The sequence below is a fragment of the Apodemus sylvaticus genome, chromosome 18 (assembly GCF_947179515.1).
Source record: "Apodemus sylvaticus chromosome 18, mApoSyl1.1, whole genome shotgun sequence".
Taxonomy (NCBI): Eukaryota; Metazoa; Chordata; class Mammalia; order Rodentia; family Muridae; genus Apodemus; species Apodemus sylvaticus.
The window spans coordinates 19,730,201-19,752,210 of record NC_067489.1 but is presented as its reverse complement, the minus strand read 5'-3'; the positions used below and the strand labels follow the sequence as shown (position 1 = coordinate 19,752,210).

The following is a 22,010-nucleotide window of genomic DNA, read 5'->3' as shown; positions in this document are numbered from 1 at the left end:
TAGATTTTTATATGTCAATTTTGTGCCTGGCTACTTTGCTGAATGTGGTAATTGGCTGTAGGAGTTTCCTGCTGGCTTCGTTAATGTGAAGGTCTCTGCAAACACCACGACCATAAGAACGTATCTCCTTGTCTTTTTGCTCTGGTGAGGATTTCAAGTACAATACTGAACAGGAGTGGAGAGAGCAGACAGCATTGTCCCTCCTCCTCCTCCTCCTCCTCCTTCTCCTTCTCCTCCTTCCTCCTCCTCTCCCCCTCCTCTTCCCCCTTCCCATCCTTCTCTTCCTTCTGATTTTAAGGTAAATGCTTTGAGTTTCTCTCCATTAGTTAGATATTGATTGTGAGATTGTCTACCTTATGTGCAGACCCCTGTATTCCTAAGTTTTCCAGGACTTTTAACATGAAGTGATGTTGGATTTTGTCAAAGACTTTTTCTGCATCTAATGAGATGATCCTAGAGTCTCTGCCCATGAGTCCATTATGTGATAGATTACATTTATTCATTTCTGTTAGTTGAGTCATCCCTGCATCTCTGGAATGCAGATGCCTTGATTATGCTAGGTGATCCTTTTGATGTGTTTATAAATTTGGTTTACAAGTAGGTTTTAATCATTTCTTTTATTTTTGAGATTGTGGTATAGTTATGTAATGTCTTCCTTCCCTTTCCCTCCAACCCCTCCCACATACCTTCTCTCTCTCTCTCTCTCTCTCTCTCTCTCTCTCTCTCTCTCTCACACACACACACACACACACACACACACACATACACACACACACACACACAATTTATGTTCTCTTTTTTCATTAAGCATTTGACCGGGAATATTTGCATATATGTTCATTGGAGGGATTGGCATATAATTTTCTTTTTGTTGACTCGTTATACAGTTTTGTCATCAGTGTAATACTGGCTTCATAAAAAGAATTTGGAACTGTTCCTTGCCTAGTTTATAAAATACCTTGGGATAGTATTGTATCTTCTAAGAAGGTCTGGTAGACTTCTGAGCTGAATCCATACAGATCTAGTAGGAATTTTTAGGTTACTAAAATTTTAATTACTGCTTCTATCTCATTATATATTACCATTCTGTTTAAATTATTTACTTCATTTTGATTTAACTTTAGTGTGCCAAATATTTCTAGAATTCATTGATTTTTTTTTTTTTGATATCTTCCAGTTTGGTGGAGTAGTGATTTTTAAAGTGTGTTCCTATGATGCTCTGAGTTTCCTCAGTGTCTGTTGTGATATCTCCTGTAGGCTTAGATTTTTTCAAAACCTACTTTAATAAGAGTTCTTAAATTCTTCAACCTCCCTTCTAGCCCACCACCCACCAGAGGTAGTGGAAAAGAAAGGTTAATAGGAGATGGGGGTTGTGGACCTGTTTAGAAATATTTCTTTAGGGCTATTCCAATCTTCACTGTCAGCAATCCAGACATCTATCAAACACCAATGCAAATCAGCAGAGGCAATCCAGTCCATTAGGCAATTACCACTGGCAGTTTGTTCCTGAAGAAACCAAGAGGCTCTGAAACCAACCAACTCTAGTCTGAGGAAGCAGCAAGTAGCCAGAATATCATGAGAAGTTCTTTGATGAGTTATTCTCGATGAAGCCAGAACACATGAAGATCAGCAGTGTGATACAAGGCGAACCAATGCTACAGCTTCCTTCCTCCCACTGACTGTGGGGTTGTATTTATATTCTTTCTAAACACCATCTTACGTGTCTGCTTCAGAAAAACGTCCTCTCACCCATCTTCCCCAGCAAAACATCACAAGACATGACTGACTTTCCAAAGAAACTGGAATTTTCCACTTCATCTCCCTTTTCATGTCTCAGTTTATTAGTTAGGATCCTTTTTTTATTTAGATTAATTTGGCTAATGGTTTCTCAATCTTGTTATATAAATACATGTAGCATTATATGGACTAAAGTTTTATTTCGGAATATGTATGTATATGCTTATATGCATGCAATAAAAATTAGTGAAAAAAGAGGCCGTGAATGTGCAGGAGAGTGAGGAGGAGGCATAGGAAAGGGCTTGAAGGAAGGAAAAGACGGGGAGGAGTGTTGTGATTATATTCTAATCACATACACACACACCTTAGCAAAAAATAATAATAAGCAAGAACAATTACAAAGTGCATAAACAAAATCTTTAAAAACTACAGTAGAGAGCAATGGAGGAAGACATGCAATATCAACCTCTAGTTTCCACATGTGCACACATGCCTATGTACCTGCGTGTATAAAAAACACACACATTTCTCAAGTATCATCCTCCTCTAAGTCATTTAAGAATGAATGGCTCAAAAGAGATACAATGTAATCTATATGAGACATTATTCTGATTTGACTGAGCTAAATGTTTTACTTGGAGAATCATTCCTGAGGAACGGAAGCAGAGTCAGCAGTTAGATTAGAAACACACTGCGGCTTCCTGGAAGAGCTGTGGCTCTCCTGCTGAGAGGTGTATTTTCCATGGCCATGGCCTTGTTTGTCTAATACATGAAGCCCATCTCCACCTAATCAGCTTTCAAAATATTTTATGCCTCCAGACCTTTCTCTCCAAAATTGTACATGTGTGCCCTGGGGCCAGATAATAACAAAATATCAATTGTCAAAATTACCAATAAAGATGAAATCATTGACTTTTTCTTTTTAACTAGAACTACTTCCTTACATCTTGGATGCAGGCTAAAGTCTAATTTACCATTTCCTCACTGAACCAAAGGAAAAAAACTACAAGGTGATTTATGTTTAATATGCTACCTTTGGAGCTAAAATGACTGGGCTCGAATCCTAACTTTTCCACTGTCTACCTGTGGCATTAGACAATCGAGTAATTTAACTTTTCTTTCTTCATCTACAAAGTGAGCGTTCTATCTCATAGAGTTGATCTGAGAATTCAATTAATTCGATACATATAAGAGCTTGAGATAATGTCAACACACAGCAGCCAGTCAATAAGTGCTAATTATTTTAATTTAGTGCAATCTTGCAGCACATCAGGATTGCTTAAGATTGTGAAATTCTTATCCCTCTTTTCAGAGCCAAGTTCACTAGGAAGTCATGTATTGCATCATGAACCGATGTCAGAGAGAGGGGAGACGCATGACCTCACCCCTGCATAGTGATTGTTGGGTACTCTTGAGAATTCCTTACTCTGAATTTCCCACAGTTGTGCACATAGGTGACATGCCCCTATGTGCCATGAGACGGGTTCATAAAACCCATGTTATAAATACTTCCTAGTTGTTGGAGGGAAATATTCAGTTATACTTCTGGAATACATTTCATAATTAGCCCTCCTTTTTTCATTTTTCACAGACTGTAGCAATAAACAGAACCCTTATGATGAGGGCTAGTGGTGCAGACCAGCTGGCAGAGTGCTGGGCTTGGGTGCACAACGCCCTGCCTTCAATGGCCAGTACCACATAAACACGGTGGGATGGCACATGCCTGACATCGAAGCATTCAGGACAGAGGCAGCAGAACCAGAAAGTCAGGTTCATTCTTGGTTCTCTGTCTTAACACGCGCGCGTGCACACACACACACACACACACACACACATGCACACACGCGCACGCATGCGCACATGCACACACAGGCACATGCACACAGCACACACATGCACACACAGAGACAGAAACACACACAAGCACACATACAGAGAGACAGACACACATGCACACACACATAGAAATACACACACACATACGCACACATGCACACGCACCTGCACACACAGAGACAGAAACATACACATGCACACACACAGAGACAGACAGACACACATGCACACACACACAGAAACAGACACACATGCATGCACACACACACACAAGCACACACATACATGCACACATACACACATGCACACACACATAGAAACAGACACACACGTATGCACACACATGCACACACATACACACAAACACACACACATACACACACATGCATGAGGAGATGGAGGGAGGAAGAGAAGGAGAGAGGGAGGGAGAGACAGACAGAGACAGATGGACAGAGACAGACATAGGCACATAAAGACACACACACAGACACAGACACCATTCTTAATTTAACTTATGATGAATTTGAAATATCCTGGGCAGGAGAAAGCACAGTCAGTAAGGTACTGGCTGCACCATCATGACGACCTGAGTTCATTCCCAAGAACCTACATAAAAACCAGGGTCAGATGTAAGAATTTATAACTCCAGTGCTAGAGTGACAGAGACAAATGGGCTCCCGGGGCTCGCTGGTTAGCCAATCTAGCCTACTTAGCAATCCCAGAGAAGTGAGAAACCCTGTCTCAAAAATAAGGTAGAGAGTGAAAAAGGAACACACACACACACAAACATGTACAGTTACATACAGACAAACATACACAGCTACACACACACACACACACACACACACACACACGAGCATACATAGACACACACACACACAGCCACACACACAAACATACACAGCCACAGAGACACCCACACTTACAAAGACACACATACATATGCATGCACATACATGGCACAGACACTTACAAACATATACAGCTACACACACACACACATGGCCACACACACACACATATATACACAGCTATGCATGTGTGCACATACACACAAACATACACAGACACACACACTTACAAACATACATAGCCACACATACAAATGATATCCATGACTTTAGTAATCTTGGTCAAGCCAGTTTTCAAGACTAAATCCTACCTCTAGGCCACTTTGGCTTCTCAAAGTGTCTCCTAGGATTTGTTGCCTTTAAGCTTCAAGAGGATGGAAAGTCGTGTTAATGAGAGGAGTAAGATAATAGAGTCTTATGTGAACTTTGGAAAGTTGGCTTGCATAGCCTCATCATAAAGAGGATTCCAATCAACAATTTTTTTTGTTGTTGTTCGGAATGAGTGTGTAGGTTGGATCCTGTTCTCAGGCCACAGTTAGCTTTTTTTTTTCCCCCTGAGTTTCTTTCCTAACCATGCTAAGTGAAGTTAACCTTATATGGTAGTGACTCTGTTTTATGCAAGCCTTTGCTAAGCCTTTCTTACTAAATTCTTAGACATTTATTCAGGACTTACGCTTCCACTCATGAACCATCCAGCAACTCTGCTGGCACCACACACTCCTGGCAGCTGGCCACTGTAGCAACTTTAAGATTACCTCCTCCCAGGAACTCATTAGAGCTGCCTTCGATGGCGTCACCTGGAGTCATTCCACACTCGCCCAGCAGGTATTTACAGGGCAGCTGCTCTGATCATAAGGAAGAATCACAAAGCCAGCGAAGGCGTGGTCTCCCAGTTTTCATCCATTTAAGATGGTTTTTCTTTTTGGTTATTAATTTATATGAACGAGTGCTTGCCTGCATGCATGTGTGTGCATTATGTGCATGCCCGGTACTTTCAGAAGAAAAGGGCATCCGATACCATGAAACTGGAATTTAGACCGTTGTGAGCTGGCCGTGCGGGTGCTGGGAACTGAACTCCAGTGTTACGCAAGAGTGGCCAGCACGCTTAACTGCTGAGCCATCTCTCCAGTCCTTCATCCCCTCTCCCATTAAAAGGATTTAACTATAGCAAGTCTGGGCATCAGTTTCCTTTCTTGTTGTGTTAAGGATTGAACCCCATGCTAGGTGAAGGTTCTGATGCCCAGCTAAACCCTAGCTTTTCAGTTTTCCCTTAATCCTCTCGACAGACTTGCTACTAACAACTGCCAGAAGCAAAACATTTTCCCTTGTTATTTATAACTAAAATCACGGCTCATCTGCTTCTAATTTCCTAATCTTGCTCTTGTCTATGGGCCTTCTGGTTTTGCGTTTTGGTGGTAGTAGCTGTATGAAATGAACCCAGGACCTCAAGCCCACTAAGGGCATGTTCCACCTCTGGACCACGGTCGCCCTATCTGCTCAGTGGGAGAAGAGCTCTTGCAATTGGATTTGATCGCCAGTTGAAAACAAAAGCAACTGTCATGTTAAATGTGAGGTGGTTCAGTCGGATTGAGTGAGTGAGAACTCTGGTCTCCATGCTTTTTCAAAGTTTCTGGGAATTAAAAACAATGAGACTTTCTTTAGACCCTCCTTGTGCTCAGAGTCTCAGGGAAAGAAGACAGGGCAAAGCAGTCGTCTCCAGTGAGTGACAGCGAGCAGACTTGACTGCTCACTAGAGCACAGAAGGGTCCTGTGTGTGGAGAACATCATGTATGAAGCCAACAGAATGAAGAAGGGTGCTAACAATCCATGAGGTGTGCAGAACTGCTGTGTCAAGCAGATACGCCTGGTCCTGAAAGACCTATGCTGAGAGGTTTGTGTGAGTTCTACCATTGGGAGTCAAAGAAAGGAGATTCCTTGGGGTGAGTGGAATGATCAGATTTGCATTTTATAAAGGACTTTCTGGTTTCTGTGGGTGAAATGAACTAGATGAGTACAAGACAGAACAGGGACATTTTAGAAATGTAATCAAAAGGGTTGTGCTGGGTGAAAAAACTTACGGCTAGATAGGCCCTAAGCCCTAGAGGAGAACCTACTGCTAATTATTCTGCAAAGTGGATATATCATTAAACCAATCCCTGATGCCCTATTATTATACCCACAGATCAAGGCACCTCTCAACTCTCATGAAAGAAGCTTTTGTTTGCAGTAAACAATGATCGACACAGAGACAAATCCACAGCTTACCAAGGTACTGAAAAGACTGTGGAAGGTTTACTAAAGTGAATAAACTCTCCCACAGCCCTCCTTCCAAAAGATCAATGCAGAAGAAGGGCTGGAAAAAAAGAACTGTAAGGCTCACAGACAGCAGTTGTCTCCAAGGAAACCATCTTTTGGACACAGCATGGTAGCTATTACATGTGCACTCATAGTGGGGACAGTGTGCACAAAAAGCCAGACCAAACTCCAGCATGGAGCAGAGAGTTGGGTACGAGGTTCCGCCCCTAGTCGAAGAGCTATTGTTAGCAGTTTCTAGCTTCCCAAAAGGAATGATCAGTTTTCTCTAAATGTGGAACCCATGACAGGGCCATCACACTGCAGCGGAAGGATGTGACTATGGTACCTGTGTAAAATTCTAAAATACATGCTAATTCTAAAATACATGCTAATTCTAAAATACATGCTAATTCTAAAATACATGCTAATTTTAAAATTTTCGATTAAAAACTGTATTTAGAAGGCACATTTCTCCTCAGCAAAGGGAGCACAGACACATCGCAGGCAGTCATGACTGGTCGGGACCCAGAAAATAATGTAAATGTGACGGGCTAACCCATATCGATGAAGTTACATATACTAAGACAATCTGAAACACGGAACCAGCAAAATGCTGGCCAAGCATGACTGATTGTTCGCAGGATGTTTGGAAACACACAAATTGGTGACACCAAAAAACCAAAACAAAGCAAAACAAAAAAACAAACTTATGTTTGTGAGACATCTATAAACTGAAATCTCATAATGTCTCATGAACAAATTTCCTTTATAATGATTTACAATGTAAAGTGTTATTTAAAAAATCATTCTAGGGCTAGAGAGATGGCTCAGCGGTTAAGAGCACTGACTGCCCTTCCGAAGGTCCTGAGTTCAAATCCCAGCAACCACATGGTGGCTCACAACCATCTGTAATGAGATCTGAGGCCCTCTTCTGGTGTGTCTGAAGACAGCTACAGTGTACTCACATATAACAATAAATAAATCTTTAAAAAAAATCATTCTAATTCAACCGCAACTGGTTTTAAGGCATTTCACTAGTTGGCCACTCTGTCTTTATTGAGCCCTGATTCTGGGATTAGAACACGAAGATACGGTGGTAAGAGACAGAAAACTGTTTACTGAAATCTACAACTCATGCATTAAAAACGGCAATAAAGCATCTTTTCTGTCTCAGGGGCAGGGGTTCACTGTTAGTGGGAGCCCCAGAACACTGGGCTGGGGAGACAGCAAGCATCACTTAACAGGAAACCTCTCAGCTCATAGTGTTCCTCATGAATTTCCACTTCTCCAAAACTGTTTTGGTCTCAGACTGACACTGTTGGGGAAATCTCTGGGAAATCTGGAACAAGCAATTATGTGCTCTCTGTGTCAAAGGCTGACCCACAGGCCCATGAACTTGGATAAAGAATAAAGCTTTCTGGTGAGATAAATAAAGAAACTGGAGAGCAACAAGCCCGTCTCTTCTTTCATCCATGAGTAGCATCTGTCAGACTGCTCTGGACAATCCACCCGTCCAGTTCCTGAAGAGCAGATAGTCATCACTGAAACAGTCCCAAAGGAAGCACATGTTAATTTAAAAACAAAAAGTCACAGGTGACAGTTGAGCAAATATTAACTTTTGAAACTACCATGTTTACATTTGTGATTTCCCCCTATCTGAACCCCCTCCACCCCCAGCTGCCCGACATCCTGATAAACGCTAAAAGAAGGAAATCAATCTAAAGGCAGGATGGGCGTGGTAGCTGGAAGTCACCAGGAGCTTGTAGCTATTTATGCTGATTATGTAGCTATTTATGCTGATTAGTCGTTAGGTCACTGGGCCGAAAAGGAATTATGCCATTTGGTACCTTGGTAACAAACTTCAAAAGAAGCAGCCCCATATTTAGGCTTCTTTGTTTGGTTCCCACTTTACCAGGAAGCAAGATGCAAGCAAGCTCCTGCCGACAATGGTTCTGCATACACACCAGGCATTGGGAGCCCCCACCCACCCCGGGCCTCCTCCCTGGGAAAAGCTCCCAGAGTCCCAAGTTGGAAATATCCAGTGTAGTGTTCAAAATGCATCATACACCTGCCATTTAAATTTTATTAGTAGTAAAAAGCCAATGGAAACGGGATAAGAAAAAGGAAAGTTCAGGATAAATCACTTCTTCCTGATTCATTAAACCACGTGGCTAAGCACACATCCTCCGGGTGAACTGATTCCCACGGTTGTACAATACGGGTCGACCGCAAGTACTTGAGCAGGGATAGTGCCACCTGGGTGAAGGACCCTGGGTGAGCCCTGGCGCTTGCTTCCTCGCCTAGATTACTAACTTCTCCACGCTAAGTGTACTTGTGGTTTCGTCCTCTTCGTTGGAGCCGAAGTATCCTGGGAGGTCCAGCATTCTCTGCTCGGCCTCGGTGAGGCTGAAAGAGGTGTTGTCATAGAAGGCGAACTCGGGGTGGATGGGAAAGCTCTGGCATTTATCTTTCCTGAAGTGAGAAGGGCTCAGCTGACTGACTTTCTGGTAGCTATCTTTGAGGGAAATGGGGGAAGACTGTTTCCTTGAGGCACTCCTGTGACTCGGGGACGGTCCCCTGTGAGCTCGGTGAGACTCTGTTTTCTCAGCTCCTGCCACCAATCCCGCCTGGCGGTCCCCCGGGTCCAGTTTCCTCCTGGGATGCCCCACGGTGTAGGATTTGGAGAGCGGACCCAGAGGACTGCTGCTCCGCCCTGCCCCTGGCAAGTGTTCTGCTCTCTCTGGAAGCAGGTGGGCACTTCGACTGGGCGGCCGGCACCTCTCCTCCATCTGGTCCCACGTCCGCATCCTGGAGCTGTAGGCGGGGACCTGGCGAGGACTCAGGGCCGACAAACTCCTCTCCCGGAAAGGGCGAGACTGCTTGGTTTCGTGAAAACTAGCAGTCCTCCTGAAGAGGGAACTTCTGGAGTGGCACCTCTCCGAAGAGCCGTCCCTCCCACCGGTCGACCTCACCTGCGACTTGCGGATCAGGGTCTGGCTGGGGCTGACCGCACAGCTGGGCGGAGGCACGATGCCATCCAACCTGGAGGGGGGCCTTTCCCCGGGACCTGCCCCAGGCTGGTCCAGAAATGGAGACTTGATTCGGAACTTGCTTGCTGCTGCCTCTTCGGGGCCGTCCAGGTCTAAGGGTGGGCTGGCCGTGGCATCCACTACAGTGTCTGTCAGGGGACTCTGAGACACGTGGTACACTTTGGTGGTCTCTGTCAGCCCTTTCTTCTTCATCTCCTTCAACTGCTGCTGGGCAAGGCGGTAGCTAAACAGGGGCGGGATGATCTTCTGAGCGTTGGACTGGAAGCTCTCACTGCCCGAGGCCTCATCCTCAGGAGGGGCCGATGCACTGCACCTGTAAGTCAGTGGGATGCCTGTGTCCCCCGGGCTTCCCCTAGGTCCGTCACCCGCATCCGAGAAGCTTCCGCGAGGCTCGCTCAGCTCGCAGATGTTCTCCTCATCCGAGTTCTTCCGGAAGCCAGGGGAATGGATGGAGTTGTGGCGAGCCGGGGTGCTGCATTTGGGGGCTCTGCCGAACCTCCTCCAGAGAGTGATGAGCACGGTGGCAAAGATGATGAACAAGCACAGGGATATCCCTGTGACGGTCACCACGTTGTTGGACTTCACCGGGTCCTGGGGTGGAACAGGCGATGGGCCTGGTGGCCGGAAAACTTGAAAAAGAAAAAAAAAAAAACAGATATATTCTCTTATGTTGATTTCTCTGCATGGTTTTAGGGCCTAAGCAGTTGCCCCAGATAGAGCAATTAAAGCGGAAGGAAAGAACCGAACTTTGGATTCATGCTCTGAGCTGAAGGCAACCAAGATAAGCAGTAAAGCGAAAGCCCTGCAAAAATAGGAATCACAGAAAGGAGGCTGTCGGGGAAGCTACGACCAATCAATCACTCCTGCAAGACTCTCCCCACTTATGAGGATGAGGACATGGGCTAGCTATAATTAAGTGACCCGTGAGAGGCACGCAGGGGAACGTCTAGGTATAAAACTTAAAACCAGATTCAAGTGAACAGTAACTAATCTTTCATAATTAGCAAGGCTCACAGAGGAAAACAATGACTTTTAGCCGTGCAGCGAGCGCATCACCTGGTCCTTCTGACATTCAGAACCCATCCTCCCAAGGATGGGAGAAGAGGGGAAGCATCTTGCATTCTGCTCTCAACTGTCACGAACCCCCCCCCCCCCCGAGTCACAGCCTTTACTGCCACCCAACACCTGGAGACCCGATGCAGAACTGCCCGCTGACCTCAGTGCCCCACTCACCCCCATCGCTGCCCACTAAGCCACCTGTCCCTTTTTCTCTACAGTCGTACTCTGTGCTTCACCACCTCAGCCCCTCTCAGCACTTCTCCTGTGCTTTTCCACTGTCTCCAGAGCACACCCGATTACAAACTCCTCATACTCCCTCTCTCTTCAGAGGGAGCCTCATCCGGCTTCCACACCTCAGACGAAGCCTGTCCACCCCTCAGAGTGACTCCCCAATCCTTTCAGCTGAAAGCTGTTACACGGGATAGGTCTGTATTTTTTTTTTTAATATCAGGGTCTCTTTTATTTGTATGTCTGTATGTCTGTACGTGTGCATGTGCACATGTGTTTGCTTATATGTGTGTTTGTGTTGTGTGTGCACATGTGTGCATATGAATGCATGTGCATGTATGTGTACTCTGTGTGTGTGTGTGTATATGTGTCTACATGCACATGAGAGATGATGCCCTCAGAGGTCAGAAGAGAGTTCAAATTCCTTGGAGCTGGAGTTACAGGAAACTGTACTTCAGACCTCTCCAAGATCTGATTGCTTACTAGACATACCCTAAAAGAAGAAGCCTCAACTTAGGAACTGCCTCCACCCAGTTATCCTTAGGGCACATTTGTGGGGGCATTTTCTTGGCTAATAATCCATGTAGTAGGTCCCAGCCCACTGTGGGCAATACCATCCTCGGGCAGGTGGGCCTGGCCTGTATTAGAAAGGCAGCTAAACACGAGCCCTGCTGCAAGCCGGTAACAGCATTCCTCCGTGTTCTCCACTTCAGTTCCTGCCTCCAGACCTCTGCTTGGTTTTCCTCAATGGTAGACTGTAATGTCAAAGATGAAATAAACCTTTTTCTACCCTAGACTGAAGCAAGAGTGAATAGTAAACGACCTAGGCATGTGAATTCTCAGCGGACGCACCTAATGTCTGGGCAAAGATAGAGAAAACTCTATCTGTGCAGGCCCAAGCCTCTGCTCTTCTGCAATGTCCAGCCTCAGGTCCCCACAGAGCTTGTTCTGTCATAAACACGGCAGCTGCTGCACCTCTGCTGGCCTCTTTCTCCACTTGCAGCGGGAGGGGTGCAGGGGGGGCTCCTGGAAAAAGTGGGTTCACCCACCAACCAACGCTCTCTAAGCCGCCCTTCCCCAAGGCTCGTCCCTCTGACCAATCATCCCAGTGACTTCCCTGTGCAGCTGTTTTTTTTTTTCCTCCGTATGGAAACATGCGCACACTCTTTCTACCTTCGAAAGACCTTCTCCAGCCCCCCAGGCTCCCACAGCCTCTCATGCTCCTTGTCTCCCCGCCCTGCTTAGTGGAAGACAGGTCTACATCTACTGACATGCTGCTGCTCCATCACTAGCTGGCCTCCCGCAGTGCAGTTTTCCCTGTGCTCACATGTGAGCTCCTCACAGTCACCGTACAGTTCAGTCCCCGCAGTACTGTCTGCCATTTTGTGACTCTTTCGACTTTCCTACTTGCTACAATGACTACCAGTCACTCTATTAGAGAGGAAAGCATGAGGACAGCCATATATATTTAACATCCTAGAGGATGAATCCAGGGCCTCAGACATCTAAGGACTCTTATCTCTGAGCCACATCCCTAGCCCTTTCTCCCCCTCCCCCAAGAACCTGTGCCTCCTCCTGATATACCTAATGTTAAGGGGATATAGTTTCATGGGCCATTCAATGGGCAGAGTCCTGACTTTCAGCCCTCATGCCTGCCACTTGTCACATCCAGTTGTGCATCTCCTACCTCTCCCTGAATCTTTATCGATGCCACTTGGGGCATTGAAAACTCCTTAAGGGGCACTCTTTACTATACCTACCCTTTTTATTTGTATTCATGTTACAGTCTAAGATGCACCCACAGCACGGGTTCAAACCTTTGAGACCTGTCAGGACATCTTATTCTCCCCTAGCACACCAGTGTCTAGCTGCAGCGAGCTCTTTGCAGCTTTCAGATCTCCAAGCTGTTTTCTCTGATGCCTTCAATCTCTCTCTCTCTCTCTCTCTCTCTCTCTCTCTCTATATATATATATATATATATATATATATATATATATATATATATATATATATATATAACCTCTCTTGCCTAGCCTATTTTGCTCTCCTGGGTGGTACAGTCCCCCTTCTCAAACTTCAGCTCAAGCATCACCTGCTTTGAGAACTGAGCTGTCCCCAGCATGGATTTCCACCCTACATGCTACCATAGAAAGCTGTGTGTGTGGATCTTTATTATTCTGGGCCTTGTGTTGGATTACATTTCTCTATATACCTTCCAGGCTACTAGATCACATTTCAAGACAAGGATGTATCTTATAAGTAAATTCAATATATTCCCAATCCTACTCACAGTTAACTGTAACCTGCACACAGCTGGTGTCCAACAAACCTTAGTATAATTGACCGATTCATTCCTTATTAAAAATAACAATAGAAAAAGGATCGCTATTATGCCACATGGGAGGTTGTATTCTCTCGCTGAAGTGTTCCATAGCTGCCCTCAGATAGGGACACCAAAGCATTTCCTTCTATAGCCAGGCAAAACTCTGGATCCTTGATTCAGCAACAACAATCGGTGGATGTCTGTTCCCTGGTGTGTCACTGCTTTTATAGGCTGTGACTGCCGATGACAGGGTACAGCAACATTCCTGTCCCACATCACAAGTTGCTTTCACTCCACCTTCTGACTGTCTGGAAACTTCCAAACAAACACATCTGGAAAATAGCTGCTGGTCTGGCCCATCCCTGCCATATGTAACCCCTCCCAGATGTCAAGCAAAGGGGATGATTCTGTCATTAAGTAGATCTTTACCTCTTTAGACAGAGCAGACAGAGAATAGGAAAAAGCAAATACATGGAAAGTCGATTTTATCCACCTAATCATTTATCTCAGGTCCTTGCTGTACAAGAAGGGGGGCCTTCAGCTCTTAGCTCTATGCTGAGAACATGTGCATTTCCAGACCCCACCCATTATAACAGAAGTCAGATGTTGGGACATGAAATATAATCACGTTTCTCCCAAAACAATTGCTACTTCCACTTGCTGATGCCTCTTCCAGAAAGCCACACTGGCACGAATATAAAGGCAAAGTATTTGAGACAGGCAGCTTACTATGGAGTTGGTTCTACTCCTTGGATCCCTCATTTTGTGACCCTGGGCAAGGCACCTCTGGAATGTGAAGGGTGTGGAGTAGTCACTTAGTACCTGAGCATTGTCTCCTGGATGCTTGGAGACACCAGATTCTTCAGGTGTCTTATTTGCACAGAGTTCGCACACATCCTCTTGCTCCTGAAGACATTCTTAGGTCAACTATACTTTTCAATATAGCACAAAAGTTGTATAACTAGTTGCCATACTGTATTGTTCACACAACGATGACAAGAAAAAATGGCTAGGACTGACAAGATGGTGCAGCAGGCGAGGGTGCTGTAGAGGAATTTTAATCCATCAACATGGCTTCTCTGGCAAGGGATCACATCCAAAGACATCCTAGGTCTGTGTGACCTGGCTGGAATGACACACCTTCAATCCCCGCTGGCTGGAACACAGGCACACCCTTAGTACACACCTTTAATCCCAAACAATGTAAGTAAGGTTAGTTTGTAGAAGGAAGCCGCCATGTTTGAAAATGGTGTCTAATTGAGGGGCAGTCAAAGTGATGAACCAGTGAAAGATTTGACAGACCGAGTCACAGACAGGATACAGCCAGCTCTCACTAGAACAGACGGGAAAGAAAGGCAACTTAAGAGAGAAGTACAGGAAAGGGCGGGGCAGAGGCAGTTACCTGGACAATTTTACAGAGACAGGTTGCAGGCAAAGACAGAGCATGCCAGAAAGTGAGAGGTGGCTAGAAAATTAGAACAGATTGCCAAAGTTAGTTTGAGGTCAAGCAGAGCAATTCATTCAGAAGCCAAGAGAAGCTGGATTGAGAAGCTGAGAGAAGGGTTTTGAGCCAGAACAGCTGAGTTGAACTAGCCAGCCAGAGTTCAGAAAGAACTAGAAATAGTGCACTTATTCAGCACAACTGTCCAAGAAGACAATTATATCTGGTGAATAAAAGACGCATTTACAGGACACTTGCCACAGGCACTGACAACCTGAGTTTGACTTCCAGAATCCATACAGCACAAAGAACAAATATCTGCAAAGTATCCTATGACCTCTACACAAGTCCCATGGCACACACGTGTACTCAAAAGTTTGTGCACATGCAAAAATTTTAATATTTAAGAAAAGGAAAAATATCTTTCCATGTCTAGATGCAATGTCCTTTGAAGGGTTCGGGACTTTTTAGAGAAGATGGGGTGGCTGACGGTGAAACGAAGAGCCAGGCCAGGGCTACAAGAAGAAGACAAAATGGAGAGTAACATTCGTCAGACTCTGAAGCAAGGGAGGCAGGGCCTTCAGCACTGGCCAAGAGACAGAGTAACCAGAAAGACCTTCCAAGGACACAGGTGAGAGCCCTGGGAAAGACAGCTGGATGCCTATGGTTTGGGCTCAAAGGTTCTATGAGATCCAGACACAGGAAAGGATCTAGTTCCTCCAAATCCCCAAAGAACAAGAACTCAGGATGCCTTTGAATCTGGAAACAGAGAGTATAAGAAGGTAGGCCTCGGCAGAGGAACTTTATCTAAAAGTCAGGGTCACAGCAAAAGTTGTCCAGCCAACCAGGCTGCTTCTCAGGGGGTGACTGGTGTAAGAAAACCAAGGAGCCGTCATCACTATGACCAACTGCCATTCAGCTCCACAGAGAAAGCAAACCTGGCTCTGACAAGAGATCATCATCTCCGTGGACCACTCACATCAAATGCCCTTTGAGAACCTATCAGGGGCAACCTTGATTATGCTTAGAAAAATGCAGAAAAGTCCAGTCCCTGTGGACGGCAAGGGAAAAAAATCCTTACCCCTCCCTCCCAGATAGAGCTGGCAATGAATAGGCTTAGGCCACTGAGCAGAGGTGAGAAACAACTGATTCATTTTGACAGCTGATGGTTTACATGCGCTCTTTGTACAACCTCTGAGATGACAGGTAGGGGAGGTGGGGGGGGAGGGGGAATTGACAGCAGCTAGCAGGGCATGGTGGTGTATCTGCAATCTGAGCACTTCAGGGGCTGGAGCAAGATAAAAATTCAGGGCCATCCTGAGCTACAGAGTGAGATCTGCTCACCCCTAGTCAAATAAATAAATAAATAAATAAATAAATAAATAAATAAATATCTGCTAGCAGCAAGATAGCTCAACTGGCGGACTATCTGCTCCACACTTGGACTCCACATGATAAGAAAGAACAGATTCTTGAGACGCTCTCTGCCAACGATTTCTGTTTTTTATTTTTTAAATTACTGAATATGTCTGAATCTTTAGACATACTCCTATGTCACTTCCAATATCAGATCCTGTCATCTCACTGGCAAGTTACTGTCCCGACTGCTCCAGTGTCCTAGACACTGCTAAGTACAAAGCCAGAAGAATCGATGGTCAGAGCAGCAAGCTTCCGCTGAACAGACTTGTGGTTCCCAGACAGGCCTGGCTGACAGAGGCTCTGAGGAGTGACCGAAAGGAAGCAAGAGCAAGAACACCTACCAGCACACTCCTCCAGGGAGCACGGAGAGGTCTCTGAGGACATTCCAGAGCAGCTAGGTCTGGAGGGGAAAGAAGCGACGCATGCGCGGCGACGCTCTCGGACGGCATCCCCGCACGTGGTGCTACACGGGCTCCACGGCTGCCATGGTCCCCAAGTTTCTGCAAGGATATAAGTCACGCTTTTAGTGCTAACTCGTTTGAGTATCGGGATTTAACTGCACCCAAATGAAGCACCAAAACTCAATGCTCTGGTTTTAAAAGGCTAGAAGGTTTAAAAAAAATAAATTCTTGCAGATGTAAAACTCTATGTTGGTCTTAATCTCAAAAACAGAGAAGAGCCATGCAGTCTATAAAATTTTAGCTACTCCTAGCATTCTTGCGACCCACCAGAGAGTAAGGTCACGGGGCTAAAGGGCCAGCCTACAGCAAAAGGAGAGCCAGGCTCCTCGAGGAAAGAGGGGCTGCAAACTCCTGTTTGCCTGGGATAGAGTCCAGGACGCACCCACACAAGCTCATCAGACAAGCACAGCTAAAATGTACTGCATCACTGAGAGAGAAGATGAGAACTCACAGCCCCCGGGGACAAGATAAGAATTTGTACCCACTCATAGTCTCCTCCTCAGGGATCCCACCAGAAAGACTGGGGACAAGCACAGCACAAGACAAACCTCCTTACAGTGTGTGAGTATGTGTGTGTGTGTGTGTGTGTGTGTGTGTGTGTGTGTGTGTGTGTGAAGAGGGGCTAAGTCCCAGTAACAAAAACACATCCAGCCTTACAGGTCCTTCCTTCCATCTCTTCAACTTCAGCCACTGAGGAAAACACAGCAAACTGTCAGGCTGAGAGCACTTTCTGGGGCCAACTGCTGTGACAGACTGGGAAGAAAGAAATTCCCTGACTTGGGGGCAGAGCTGACAATGTCCTGAGCCCACACTACCCAAGGTACTGCCCTACTGCAGCTCACAGAGGCCTGCCTCACCCCTGAGATTCAGATAGCTAAATAAGACGGATATGCGCGTATGAAAATGTGAACAGAAATGCTACAACCCCTGAAATACAGTTATAAAGATGAACAATGCCTTCCACCAGCTCCCAGTATATTTGGCACATTTAAAGAAAATAAATATGAAGACGGGGAACTAGAAACAACTCAACAGAAACATAAAGATATCTCTAAGTAGAATACGTACCCAACAGCACATGGTAGGATTTTGACACACACCCCAACCCCACCCTGTGCACACATGTTGGGAGGTTTGACCGAATGGAAAGTATTTAGGTCCTAAGGGCTCTGCCAACAGGAACGATGCTAATTAATTTCAATATAATACAAAGGACTTGGGATGCACACTCTTTCGCCTTTTCTGCTGTTTCCCCTGATGTCATAGATGGAAGGGCCTCACCAGATGCAGGCTCCTTGACTTTGGCCTCCCCAGGATCTAGAATTAGCAACAAACCTCAGTCTCTTATAAATTATCCAGACTCAGATGCACTACGATAGCAAGCGGGATGATGTGAGTGAGAGAAACCCAAACAACTGTGGATAGCGGGAGCTATCAGACACTCACGTGGGTAAGTGGAATTCTGGAAGGCTACGACAGAATAGGAGAGAAAAGTCACCTGAAAAGATATGTCTTAAAAACTATCCAAAATGAACACAGATACTAGAGGACAAATCCAAGATGTCCAGAAAAGATCGAGTAGGAAAATATTCAAAAAGAAAGGAAAAACAAAACAAAACAGAGAAACATGGGTCACTGACGTGGCTTGATGGACAAAGGCACTGCTTGTTGTGAAACCTGGAAGCCTGTGTTCCAACCCCCACACTGGGGGAGGAGAGAAGGAGAGAACAGATTTGGAGGCTGGAACTCATATACAAGGGTCCCGGCTCCCAGGCAATCACACACACACACACACACACACACACACACACACACACACACACACTATACATATACACATACACATATACATATACACACACACACACATACACACACACACACACATATATATATATGTGTGTGTGTGTGTGTGAGATGGTATGATATAATATATATAATTTAAGGGCTGTGAGTTGGCTCTGACTCCAGGAAAGTCACCTGCTGCCAAGCCTGATAACTTGAGCTGAATACACCATGAACTTCAGACAGAAAACTTGGAAAATCCTAGCTATCTCTGAGCTTGCTCCTCCCGGAGGACTAGGTTTCAGAATACCAAAAAAGTGTTCCGCTGCTTCCAAAGAGGGAGGCAACCAGCGCTTTCCAGCTGTGATGACTGAGGACCACAGCAATGACCAGCATGCCAAGGTGCTCCCAAGGGTGCAGTAGTGGTTCTCCATCTCGGCAGTAACCAACGGCTGTCTAATTAAATGTAAGGCCTGATCATTAGAAGGGAAATCATACCTGGTACTGGAAATTTAACCTACCCTGGGCTAACCTGGGTTACCCTGAGCTAGTGAAATAATGGATCTTAGAGGAAACCTCCTGCTGCCACTTAGGTAAGACAGAATAATTCCTAACCGCGTTCCAAACATTTATCCTTACACTCACAGAGAAGTGTAGACCTCAAACCTCATCAGAGAAAGTTGTCCTTGTAACAAATAGAGATCCTCACAGAAAACCACAACTGGTCAAAATACAGACAACACCTAACCATTGGGGTACCCAGCCCCAGCAGATACATCTACAACACAACCCCTGTTGGGGTTCAGGAAACACCATGGAAGATGGGCAGAAAGCCTGTAGGACCAGGAAGTCTTCTTGAGATTGAATCTCCCAGAAAAGACAGGGAAGCCACAGCCACAATATCAGCAGCATTGCAGACTAAACAAGACCAGAACAATGAAAATCCTAATACATATGGTAATGTGAAGGGGGAAATGTTAAAGGGCCCAACCCTTAGAAAAAGGACCAAAGGCAACTAACTGCTAAGAGAAGAATTAGTTTTCCCACAGACAAGTCCCCTAAGTTGGTCAGCCCTGAAATCATATACATATACATCATATATATAAGCAATATTAAACAGACTCAGTAGGTTTTATTATGTGTGTGTGTGTGTGTGTGCGCGCGTGTGTGTGTATGTGTAGGTATGTGTATTCACATGTAACAATCATAAAGAAAAGGAGGCCATTAAGTTGAGCCAGAGTACGGGGGAAGGAGAAGGGTTTAACGAGAGGAAAGCCAAGATGGGGGAAATGAAGTAATTATATTTCAGTTAAAATAACATTATTAAAGAAAAGACCAAACCACTTCCCACAAGTAGACTTGGGATAAAGATATATATTGCAATCTCTAGGACAACCACTAGAAATATTTTAAGGTCTAAATCATAAACTCACAGCCTGGTTAAAGCATATCATACAAATTTTCAATTAATCTACACAAATCAAAAGGAGAAGGACAAAAAAGAGCTAATAGAAGAAGCATAACCCCAGAAAAGCAGAATTTAATCCAAGCATATAATAATACTAAACATAAATAATATAACATGCCAATTTAAAAAAAAAACAGATTGTTAGATTGGATTAAAATTTTGACAAGACCCAAGTGTGTGTGTGTGTGTGTGTGTGTGCATGTATATAAGTATGTGTACATATACATGTGTGTACTGTTTGAAACCAAAAACTTTATTCATATAAACATATGTAAATATGCATCATAGCATCATACATAAAAGCATGTAGGTTAAAGTAACAGTGTAGAAGAAAATAAACCCCGTGAACACTGAAAGAAAACGAGTGTCTATAGTAACCAAAGACAAACTGGCTACAGAACCTGAGATGTTATGTGTGGATACAGAGGAACATCTCTGGAGAAATGAGTCGGTCTACTCCTAACAATCCTAAAGGCAGAGCCACGTACAAACAAAACTTCACAATACACATAATCCTCCCCCAAACTGCTCCCTTCACACCCCTGCAGTCCTGGGAAATACAACCTGGAGCCCCTGGCATGCTAGGCAACTGCTCTACCAAAAAGCTGTTGATAAATTCAAAGTTCTCTTAGAAGCAGATACGAAATCACTGCCACACATAATAACTTATTTCTTATTGAGAAGTCATCCAGATTCTTCTCTATCAGTACGCACACAACCCCAGAGTCTATCAGATCATGCTAGCACTATAAGTACTCCGAATGGCTTTTCTTCCATCATGGACAAAAGCTTCTGACCCAACCACAGGTACACAAAGCACTACAAAAACACAAGGAAAATTTGTAGGGCAGGTGTGCTCTCAGGAGAGCCAAGGGGTGAGTCATGGAATCTGAGTTCCTTCAGGTAATTAAGTCTCTGAGGATTTTTCACAAGAGTACGAGCGTTATAAAGGAGCAGCACGGACCAACATCAACTGCGATGTGGTAATGATCTTCCATACAGAGGTCCAACTGAACACAATATTGGTTCTGTGCCTCTCAGATCACACTGTAGTGCGTCCGGGAGAAGAACAATGCTGAGGCTTTGTCTGCCAAGCTCTGGAGTTGCTTATTCACTGAGCGCCTCGTGCCTGTAGAGCTCTGGGAATCTCCCATGAAAGTCTCTCTGTGCTCACCTCATGGGATTTACTCGCCAAAAATCTACTGGGAATTCTATTACTATAAGATCTGACAGAAAATTCGATCAACGTACAGCCGATTTATCCTTTTCGCGTGCTGATGATTAACACCACGCAATGGAAATTACGAAGGACAATAATCCTCTTGTTTCTCTAAGGATACCAATGAAGAGCCCGAGCTTGTCAAGTTGGATTCAAAAAACGTGACCCAGCTAGATGCTGTTTTAAGAAATATGTTTAAATGTTTGTAGATATAAGTATAATTTCTTTAATTACAAAAAGTCACTTGTGAGATAAACCCAACAGTTCCCTTAGTGGAAACCAGAAAAAGAAAATCAATTTGATAAAAACATGAATCTTAATGTCAAACACACACACACACACAATTTTAAAATGCTGGGTTTGGAGCTTAATGGGCCTGACTCCAAATCCACCCCCAGCACCCATGTAAAAGCCAGGCATGATCCTCTGCCTGTAATTGTAGTACTGGCATGGGTAGAAGCAGGCAAATCTTGAGGCAACCTGGTCAGCCATCCCAGCTGAAACTGAGCACCAGGTTCAGTAAGAGACCCTAGTTCAAGAACAGGAAGAAGAAGGTAGAGAGTGAGAGAGGAAAACTCCAGAAAGAGGCGCCTTCTAATAAAACCCAGCAGCCCTCACACACATGTGAGGCACACGCTGGCATCCATCATACAGATGCCGTGCTGTGCCCCTTGAAAGAAAAGGCATGGCTCAAAGTTAAAAAACAAAAACAAAAACAAAAACAAAAAAAAACCATTTAAACTATTTTTTTGTTGCTTTGGTTGGTTTGGTTTTTGGTTTTTTGAGATACAGGGTTTCTCTGTATAGCCCTGGCTGACCTTTAACTAGCTCTGTAGAC

The 22,010-nt window shown here is 44.7% G+C and overlaps 1 protein-coding gene across 2 annotated transcripts in view; it reads right to left on the bottom strand.

Moving 5' to 3' along the window:
• Positions 1-7,473: 7,473 nt before the first annotated feature.
• The window catches only part of Thsd1 (thrombospondin type 1 domain containing 1), a 30,348-nt gene continuing 15,811 nt past the window's right edge, over positions 7,474-22,010 (bottom strand). Inside the window, exons 4-5 of one of the 2 annotated variants that reach the window (XM_052162580.1) lie at positions 16,581-16,739; positions 7,474-10,398 (exon numbers count right to left, since the gene is read on the bottom strand). In XM_052162580.1, the coding sequence (XP_052018540.1) occupies positions 9,020-10,398; positions 16,581-16,739 (1,538 nt within the window). In that variant the 3' untranslated portion in view covers positions 7,474-9,019. The remainder of the gene's footprint in view (positions 10,399-16,580; positions 16,740-22,010) is intronic. The other variant, XM_052162581.1, reaches the window with a different exon arrangement.